Below are 11,115 nucleotides of genomic sequence, written 5' to 3' on the forward strand. Positions count from 1 at the left end.
CATAACCGTGCAGTATACCATGTTCATTATCTCTAAAATCGAAATGGTTTTATCAACGACAATTGGGGTCCCCACTGATCCTCTTCATCGACGTCCTGTCCTACATTCATAATCAAATTATAGATCAGCTTCTTCAGAAATTGATCGCGTTTCAACTAGTGGGAGTACATTGAGAGACTTCATCAAGTCAAGCATGTATCAGTGGTGGTAATTATATAAATGATTTGACATGTTAATACTGGAGTGACAGGAAATTTGTTAAGATATTACGATAAATATTCAGTCATCCTTCATTTGTGATACTTTGGCATGATCGATCATTTATGAATCATTGATCACATGGCCACCATCAAGCCAGATAGAACCAGACCATAATGACATCATTTTGAGGTATATTAATTATATAAAAAATTCAGTATTGATGTCTGACTAATAACTTTCAAATGCATCAGGTCATATTATTGTCAACAACCTGATAACCTTTATGTTTTGTGTTTAACTCATTGTCAGTTTAGAGAGAGGAATATGCAATCCATGTTGTAAAGGTTTAGTTCAGTATGTTTATTGTTATGTAATAATTTTTTGAAATATATTGTCAAGAAGAACTGTCCCCAAGTTACATCATTTGTTGTGTTGGTCTTGTTTTGACTGTACATTTGATAAGGAAACTGTCCAAACAACCAAATGTGGCCTATCCTTGTATTACCTTAACCTTGAGGAATGCCATGTCAGTGTAAATGTATTAGCAGTATAGTAATTGTTTTAATTGGCATAAAAACATATTCACTCACTCTTTAAACATGGACATGGTATCTGCAACTGAGCATAAGGAAAGAAGGAAGTTTGTCTTCAGCATAATCCGTGTGTAGGTAATCATAGAAGCTTATGCTGCAAACATTGTTTATGGCAAAGATTATGATGCCTGATGTTATCAACCTGACAGGACTGAAGTGCATTTTATGGACTGATAGCTTAATCTAACTCCAAGTCTTAACACCCTTGTTGTGCCCCCTGGTCATGCTAATCATTCAGATTCATGCTCCTGCTAAGTCTGTCCCATAAACTGCAAGAAGGCAGAAGTGTGTCAGTCCCACTAAAGTTGGTAATTGTTGCATATTGATCAAAGAATGTGCCAATCATACCTCTTTGATCCTTGAACAAAGGTTCCAATCTGTCTGGCCACTGTTGGAATATCTGTTTGATCTAAGTGCTTTTACAGTCTCAGTAAGACTTTTCATCTTTAATCATCTCTTGATAAGTCCCAAGGACACATAACAAGTCTGATACTTTCAGACAGGTATTTACTTTTTTTACATCATCCTCCCACGTGTGTTTTAAAGAGCAGTTCAGATAACCGAATATTTTAGGACTGAGATATATTTTAAAATCTATTATTAGATCTTGAGAATTTGATGATCAAAATTAATCAACTGAAATTTCATTAAACTGTAACAGCTACTTAGCAACATGCTATTGATCAGTAATGTGGAGGCAACTGTTTTCTGTTTGTTGTCAGGTGATTAATAGCACTGTGAAATGTACAACATGGCCAGCTGCAGGGATTAAATTGCACAAGGGGGACATGGAAACAAATCTTTCACGAAATGTTTATGGGGAAATGAGATTTAGTTTTGACATTCACCTATGCCTACTTACTTATGCCAGTACTGTTACTAGGGAATAGTTGGATGGTGTAGTTGGACAGAATCTTCACTTCCTTCACATGCAAAGCTGTTTCAAAAGTTTCCTTGACATGCAACCATTCGGTTGTGACGAAATAAGTTTGGAGTAGATTTTGTGATGTAAGAGAGTTAGCAAATATTTAAACATCTTTTTCTCTTAAAATGAAATCTTTGATGGTTAGGCAGACACAAATGTTGCTTTAAAATCTTGTGCAGAGTTTCACTGTGGCAATTGTAAAAGTAAGCATTTAACTGGCTTTGGGGTGATATCTATTATAAAACAAATTATTGTTTAAAGGGGCACTGATCCCTGGGTTCAACCTGCCGGTCTAAACACTTCCACCTAGATCTCATTAGCTGCCATGAAACAATTTGCAATGGACGCAATTGAGCAACATTTGATGACTGAGATTGATTTTTGTACCTCAACATTGAATCATATCTTGTAAAAAGGCCATGTCAAATGACGTATAAAATTAAAACACACATGTGATTTGTTTGATGCTTAGTCAATGAATTTATTCCACTCAGATTGCCTGGCAAAGGTTCCCATTTGGCATTTCTCATGTCGGGGTAATAGCTCAAACTTGTAAATTCAGGTCGGTCTCATGCAGCAAATGTATTATGTAATATGCACATGGAGGTACAGCTAGAGAGAAAAAACATTGATCAAAGATTAACCGATGCTAAGTTGATTAATTGATCACTTTTATCTTGCATAGTGGATTTGTCAAAAGTTAGTGTTTTTTGTATGTAGGTTTACTAATGGAGACAGAATACACCCGTATCCTGTCTTAAAGTGCCTGTGTAAAAACAACATACTTTGCCAAAGGGATTACCGACAATACATTGAGTGACTGCTCATTGTTGACTGTCTAAATGGTATTTTAAAGAACCATGGACATCAGATCATGGAAATTATGAAATCATGAGTAATAATATCCAGAAATGTAATGTAGATTTTACAATAGATTATTAAAAGACACATGGCATGGAACTGTTTCTTTGTCAGCTGTAGATATATGGGATATTGTCCCATTATTTAGTTATTGATGGATACATTTCGCAAACAAAGTAACTGCCTGATATTATTCATAAAAGCTTTTTGGGTTGTAATGTATAATATTTTCATTTTGTTTTCATTCATTTGTTGTGGTATTGAACAGAATCATCCCACTTCATTTACATTATCATTGGGAAGTTCTTCAATGCAAGACAGACAACATTCACTTTTGTTTTCATTCTATCTTAACATTTTTAGTCACTGGAAGATATAATGTAACTTCAAAATGTATGGAATTGTTCTCAAAATAAACTTGATGGACATTCTCTGCAGCCAGTTTGCAAACTAACTCAACTATTAACAGGTCACAAACATTGCGTGATTAATTTCAAAGTGAAACTATATTTCAGCTTTGTCAATCAATGTGAGGATACACCCTTATGCTATGAATCGCATTTTATGGGTGGTGCAGCAGAGGTTGTGAACCATTCCAGAATGTCATCCGGGTATCCACTGGAAAAACCCAACAAAATGTATAACAAAATCAGTGCCCCTTTAAAGCAGAGAATTTTATGGGCATCAACTTCTTTATTGTAAGCAACATGTTTAATAGCTTATGTTTACTCCTTTATCTTGTGAAAGAAGGCAGTTCTCAGTTAATCAGTGCTTATTTCTAATGGATTGCACTAACTAACTGGCATCTCTGTAAACTTATTACTTTTGTTGTTCTTACATGTACATATAGGATCTCCCTGCCTCAGCTTTCATCAACCTGATTAATGACTAAGCAATTACTCTGAAACATTGTGTTCCTCATAACAGAGAAGTTGACATGAATAAATATCCCCCTTATGTGTATCACTTCTGACTGCCATTAAAACACTTTAAATTGTCGTTGGTTGGAACCATTGTCATCAATGATACCTCTTGTCATGAAGTGTTGGAGGCTTCAGCAAGTATTCCACAAAGCTGCCATAACAACTGTATTGGATGTCTATCAGTGGGACATAATAATGGTGGTGATGTAGAATACAAAACAATACCAGGCTCATCAATACATCAGTACACACCTTGTAGAGGATTAAAGTAGATGTTTTGTGTATTGTGTATCTTTGTCAGGACAGGATTGCTGTTTCACTGTCTGGCCACATGATGCTTTCCCACAGGAAGTTATCACTACCTGTTGTCTTTCAGTGAATTAGGAGTGTCATTGTGCATCCTTCAACACAAAGGATCACTATAAGCCTACTATAACAGCACTGATTGTTTTTGAACAATCACTGAATATTATTGATGTATCTCTCAGTAATACCTTGAAGCTAAATGTTCAGCAACAAAAAGGATTGATCTTGGCTAGTGAATGTTCTTGGCATTGTGCTGTAGACAGCAGTATATTTGTGGTAAGATTTACAAGGAGCCAGTTCTGTGGCCATTAGGAATATTTTGAAAGTTTGCAACCTTGATAACATGGCCAGAATTTTCACACAATTCTCAGATGGAAAGGAGTTGTTGTTATTAGAAAATGATAAATAGTTGGAAATAACTGGAAACATGAGTTTTGTTTACAATATCCAGTGTTCACGATTCATATGATTAGTCTCTTTGCACATCAGCCCCAGTTCTTGAGGTCTACAGACTGATGATGAAAGATTTACTTAGTTTTAGGCTGTATTGGCAGTTTTAAACATAACAGTAGTTACTTTGTGTTGTCCAAGTCATTGTTTGCATCACTGGTCTAATGCTGTTTGTTTCTGCATTTCAGCATGACAACAATATTATTCACAGGGATCTGAAGGCTGAAAATGTGTTCTATGCATCTCCAAAGCTAGTCAAAGTGGGAGACTTTGGCTTCAGTACATACAGCAAGCCTGAACAAACTTTGAATACATTCTGTGGTTCACCACCATACGCTGCACCAGAGCTGTTCAAGGATGAGAGTTACTTTGGGACTTATGTAGATGTGTGGGCACTTGGTATCATGCTGTACTTCATGGTAACTGGCATAATGCCTTTCCGTGCTGACACTGTTGCCAAGCTGAAAAAGTGCATCCTTGAAGGTAGCTACACCATTCCGTCCTATGTGTCTGATAGCTGTCAATTTCTTATACGTAGTATTCTCAAAAACATTCCACAAGATCGTTTCACTATTGCTGAAATAAAACGATCTGATTGGCAAGAAGGTCAGGACTTTCCAGCCCCTTTGGAACCATTTAATATGAACCCCAGTACTGGTTCATTGTCTTTAGGTGATGAGGAAAAGGAAGCGCGGAAGATAATGAATGACCTTGGCATTGGTGAGGATCATTTCCGTCAAATGAACGGGAGGGATTCGAGGAACAGCATCACAGGGACATATCGTATTGTGTTGCATCGTGTGCAGAAGAAACATTCGGGTGTTGTTGAGGGCATGACCTCATCTACAAGGGACGTAAGCCTCAGTGATCGGAATCATGGTCGATTCCAACCTTCGTCCAAACAGCAGTCAAAATTCTGCATCATCTTGTGATATTTGTTTCTAGATACATTGTGATACCATGGTTTAAATGAAATAGCCAGGATGAGGTTTTGTGGCTGGACTGAAATGGCCAGAACTGAAGTTTTGTGTACCATATCATTTTGAATTTTTTGGTTGTGAAAGCATGCATATTATTTCTTACAAATTTGTTAAGATGAAGAAATATTCCTTTGTTTTTGTAGAAGCGATCATGTAAGGTAATTAGTTTGTCATATGTTTTGCTCTTTATCCATTTTTTCAGTCCACATTTACAGTTTATTTAAACCATGATATTGCAAGATCGAGAGAGACATATTTTTAGCCAGTGCAGAATAGTCAACTTTTGAACTATGTATATTTTGTGAAGTGCATGATCAGTGAAATGTCATGTAACAAATTCCAGGAATAAGGACTTTACAAAATTCACTTAAAAAAGAACAGAATTTTTGCTTCTTACATTCCACAGATGTTTCTGTTATAACACTTATGTCTGGTTTTTTTATATCTAAGTCATTACTGTGTGTTTGCAGTATGTTGTATGTCTTTAAGAACCAATTAACCTGTTTCATATTGCTACCATCATGATGATCCTGAGTTTCACCTCATGCATCTTTCAGATACAAATTATGTTTTAAGATCAAATAATAGTTGTTTACTTAGTTCAAAAATGTTTTGGAAACTTTCTGTTTTATAACCACATGTTATTGTATCATGTTTGGGTAAACAGATGGCTTTCAAATATTTTCTTTTATGGATTATGACCTATTTGCCAAACACTGTATATGAGTGTCAGCTCTGGTGTTACTTCAGTGGTAATACTACAAATGATATGTTGGAGCTGTTTGTGATAAGACTGTCACAATCCTGTTCTGATTTATGGAAAGGAAACTTTGTTTTCCAGGTTGTTAAATTCATGATTGGTCATGTACAGACTCCTAAATCATATTATCACATTACAGATAGTTTACAATTTTTACAATTTAGCAAGATTCAATTTTTATTCCACTTTCTACAGTGTATTGAATCAAACTGAAAAACTGTTTTGCACCAAACTGAATCTCGCACTCTTAACTGCTGTTAAGAAATAATAAGCAACTTTTAAGTCGCATTTTGAGAATGTGCATTTTTACCTGGAATAATGATTTGGAAATTGTTTATATTTTGGATATCTCTATGTGTATGTTTGCATACATATTGGGTAGTGGTATGTTTGAAAGAAGGATTTTCACTAAGACATTGTTTGAATCATTTATGGCATATTTTATATCTCAAATGAGAAACCTCTGAATACTATTTTAAAACACCACTGAAGCTTTTCTTCAGAAACATGTAACTTTAGATTATACTTATCTGTTAAAACTATGATTATGTTTGTTTTCTAATGCCTTATTGTAATTAAAGTTGCTGAAATATGTGTTAAGAATATGCCTTACATGTTATTTATGAATGGTGTCAAGAAAGTGCTGTTAGTCTTCATTGTAGCAGTGGATCTTCATGCTCACAGAGGGTGTTGCATAGAACTAGTCGAGTTAAATATCAGCTAACAAGATCAGATATTTGTCTTCGAGAACAACATTCACAGCTGTATGCAAGTTCTACTGTTTTTAATTGAATGTTTTCTTTAGACCATTTCTGTGTAACTTTACTTACATAAAACCTCTTGCCATTGTGTCTGTCTGTGATGTCTACCCTAAAGTATTATCAGAGAAGGAATGGAGGAGGACCTGAGCATTTATTTACATGTGATTGTATGCTATCAGAACCAGATGAAACTGTGTGTATGTGCCAAGTCCTGCTTTTGGGGGTTAGCGATTTCAATGAGTTTTTTTTAATCATCTTGACCTTTAGCTTCATTTTATATATAATTGTCTGAATTCTGATTTTTTTCATCTCAAACTGTTTATATCCAAAGCTGAAACTATAAGTTAACTGGAAATGAGTCTGTGAAACTGGACAAGATTTTTGCAAATAACACAACATTTTCCTACCACCAATTGTCAGTTTCACCTTGATTAATGAACACTGTTACTTTTAAGAGCCATTTCTTTGTGGCACATGCAAACAAACAACACAAATATGTAAGATGCTATGACTGTTTGTAAATCTTTTATAACTAGTTGAAACAATCTGAGCATTGAAATCATTTTGTGAAGTAAAATTCTGATTTTTTAACTTAGCCTATCTCACATTGAACATTTTTCCTTGAATGTCCCTGGATTCTGGGGCCTCTTAAAAATCGGAGTGGGTCAGCTTTACATCGGTTCATAACACCATTATTGCCTTTGGTAATGATACAGCAAGAAATCACAAAACATTGGATCACCCAGGTTCATGAAAGTATTGCTAAGGGGGTTTTCAGAAGCAAACCCTCAAAAGTGCGTCATAATAAAGGTTAGGATCTGTGAAGTATGCTATAGATCAGACTGCTAGTTCAACCTCCTTGTGCACAAGTCATCTTACGGTTGTCATTCCCAACGGACTTGACTAAACTGCCATCCACCATCCAACCGTGGGATATGTGGTGAATAAGCTGAATGTGAGATAGGATAAGTTTTAAAGTTTGTAAAGTTCACAGTAAATTGTATATTTATAATACCTATACTATCTCACATGATTGACTTCAATAGGGAGTCAGTCAAGGTAAAACACACTTGCTGTGACTGCCTACAACAACAGCTAGAGATGGTACTAGAGGCTGGAGAATGTTTCCACTCTAAGATCGCAGTTCAGGGGAAAGTGCTCCATGTTAGATAAGATATATTTTATGAATATACTATTTACTGTAAAATTTACGATTTTGTATTCCATTTGCAACTGATAGAGTAGAGGTGTCATTAATTGGAAATTTGAGTATTGCTATATCGACTACATATCAATTCATAATCGAATAGTTATTCTGAATAGATAAAACATTCTTACGTAGACCTGCAATTAAACGATTTAGTGCTAGATTTGTTTATTTTTCTGCTTTCTGAGTGTCTGTCTTAACCATGGTAATCATAAAAACATGTCAACATTTCTGAAGCAGAGAATTGTTAATTTGTTATCTACATTCAAACTGATATATCACTGTTGCTAGAAATATGATGATGTCACTATTACAAAAATTCTTGACACCTTTTACAACAAATAGAAATTTCACAACATTGAGTAGAGGACCATAAATGGTATTTTCTGGCAATGTTTTAGCAGCAGGATTGGTCATGAAAACAGTTGATCAATTTATGGTTACTCAGAAAACCAGGAATCTGAATCTGATACATCAGCTCTTAGCACTCATATAACACACTGTGTAGACAATGCTACTTAGTAGTGCTCACAGTGCTAGTGTAGTACGTCATTAGACCACAATCTATATTTTGTGGTGTCCAACCTACTAATAAATAAGCTTGGATAGGTCAAAATACGAAATTGATATAAACTCTGAAGCTCATTTTGTTCGCTTTTGGGTTGCAAAAGGTGTTTGGGTTGGCCAGTTAAATGCAAAGAATTACTTGTGATACTGTTCAAAGAGCAGGATGTTTAGTATTTTTTCATGCAACATGAATTTGTTTTTACTTCCAAGTGGCATTTTGGTGGGCTGTTTCAAGATACATTCCATTAAATCAATGATTATTTATAAAGGTAATAGTTATTTCGGGTTTGGGATTTCATTATATTTCAAAGCCATCAAAGATGGATCAATGAGGCAAAGGACATTAAATTTGGAATGTTTATGTCTACATTTTGTTTTGTCAGTTGAATCGGTATACCAAAACGTACAAAGAGTGTGGTCTTAGCATTAACTGAGGAAAGGGCTAACATCGGGTAACCAGCCTCTGTCAGTTTTCTGATATGCTATTTAGCCCATACTGATACACATCTATATTTGAAATGATTCATTTCCCAGAAGTTATTTTTAGATCTTGATAACAAATTTTACTTTTGAAATGAAGCAATGATATATTTGATACAGGTTGGAATATAATGTGAAGGTTCAATACCTGAATACACATATTAATAAACAATTGTTCAAGGCATTCAACAAAGGGACTTTTTCCTCTTAATCATATATATTTATAGATATATATTATATTTGTTCAAAATCAATGCACATCTTCAGTGAAGACATTTGACTATGCAATTCACTTGTCGACAGCAAGATGCTTATAGGTAATACAGGGAAAGGTGATGCATGGACTGTTTGTGTAGTGAGTGATACAACACCCCTAGTTCTCACCTATGTATACATTGGAATGATGTGAATATTGTTATATTATGCAGTTATATATCTCATTTTACAGTTTACATATCTGTTAAAAACAATGGAGTGGTCAAATATAACCAAAGTGACAACTGTGGATTTCAAATGAAGGAAGCATTGATATACTCATGGAAACAAATAAGGGAAAAATGAAAGTACAAGTGTTCCTTTATTTATTTCCAGATAAAGTGCCATATAAAGCATGACAAGAAACCCAGAAAAGAGTATAGGAACACTTGTACTTTTGTGTGTTCCTCTATTTGTTTCCATGAGTATATTTCATTCCGATTGAGCAGATTTCCTTTTGGAATCTTATTTATCTGTTTGCTTCTATTCTTATGAGATGAGGCTGTTATTGCTGTGCCGAGTTGTGTCTCAATGGTATCCAGAAACCTAGGATGATTGGTTTGAGTCTCAGATTGGCCCTGTTATGTGTCACGGTTTGTCAGCCCCATACCTGTGTTAATGGGTTTCAGCAAAGTGGTATATTCTGACCTAATGCTGCCACCATTATGTAACTGAAGTAATGGTCCAAGCAGTGGTTAGGTTTAGTTGTGTTGAAATGGGTATGCAGTAGTGAGGAAGGTAAACAGTGACAAACATTTGGACATACATTAGTTCACTTCTGGAGGAAAGAAATTACTGGACATTTATGATTAACTTGAATTCATTGCACCAATGAACCAGTTGCATGCATGAAGTATTGGGGGTGCTAATAAAACAGTACACTTGTGGAGGAAGGACTAGGGCATTCTTTACACTAATGAATCAGTTGCATCCAATCTATGTTTTGGGGAACTAGAAGCAACTACTAGTTATCCTTTTAGAACAAAAATACATATGAATGACAGATAACAGGAACTGATCTTCTCCGAGTGAAATATCATGTTTAATGTTTTTTAATACCGCGTAAATTAGTGATCTCATACTTCCTCATTAGTATTGTCTTTGAACATGACTGAAATATGGACTTGGGCCAGTTGCAATCAACAGAATCCCTATGTCATTATCTTTCCTAATTGTCTGCCAGCCAGGGCTACTTAAACATGTGGCTAACATTGATTGTGTACTTATCTATTGATGACCAAGCCTGCCATTATACCAGGCTTTGTAGGTCTGCAGTTTACAGAAACATTTTCGCAGAGTAATAGTCTCATCTCACTGTGGAAATTTACTGTTGTGGTCTATATATGGGTTTGGTTGTACAGTCTGGATGTATTTGACCACCCCTGCACAGAAGCACACAGGACTGAGTGTGTGTGTCTGTGTGTTTGATCAAGGTGCACTGTGTAGCTAAGTCATTCTCTGAGTATTCATACAATGTATGGCCACTTGTTTGTTAGCTTGTACAATGCCACAGGCTAAATTACACAAGTAAAAAGTTTGATTTTATACAAATTTGAGTTTCGTCTTGTCATTTCACCTTTCTTTCAGATTGTTCATTCACTCGAAGTGTAAGTAGTGTACTAAGATAGCTTAAAATGTATGTGCTTAAAGGTTAAAGTGCATCATAGTGATAAGTGGCAAACTGTTAATATTGAAGCTAGCAATGTCATGACTTGTCAGTCTTACCAGTATTGGTATTCATGCATTAATAGTTGGATACAAAAAATTACGAAGTGGATTCGTTTGTATATCTGTCATGTGATCTGAATGGGGCTAATTCACTCACTTGTGGCTATAGAAAATATGA

At 35.3% G+C, this 11,115-nt stretch overlaps 1 protein-coding gene across 1 annotated transcript in view; it reads left to right on the forward strand.

The window, feature by feature from the left end:
- LOC124292519 (serine/threonine-protein kinase NIM1-like) overlaps window positions 1-10,820 on the forward strand; it is a 48,087-nt gene extending 37,267 nt beyond the window's left edge. Inside the window, exon 4 of the mRNA XM_046729637.1 lies at window positions 4,448-10,820. Coding sequence (XP_046585593.1) covers window positions 4,448-5,191 — 744 coding nt within the window. The 3' untranslated portion in view covers window positions 5,192-10,820. The remainder of the gene's footprint in view (window positions 1-4,447) is intronic.
- The last annotated feature ends 295 nt before the right edge of the window (window positions 10,821-11,115 follow it).

The sequence above is a fragment of the Haliotis rubra genome, unplaced genomic scaffold (genome assembly GCF_003918875.1).
Source record: "Haliotis rubra isolate DU_JTF1 unplaced genomic scaffold, ASM391887v1 Scf52, whole genome shotgun sequence".
Lineage (NCBI taxonomy): Eukaryota > Metazoa > Mollusca > Gastropoda > Lepetellida > Haliotidae > Haliotis > Haliotis rubra.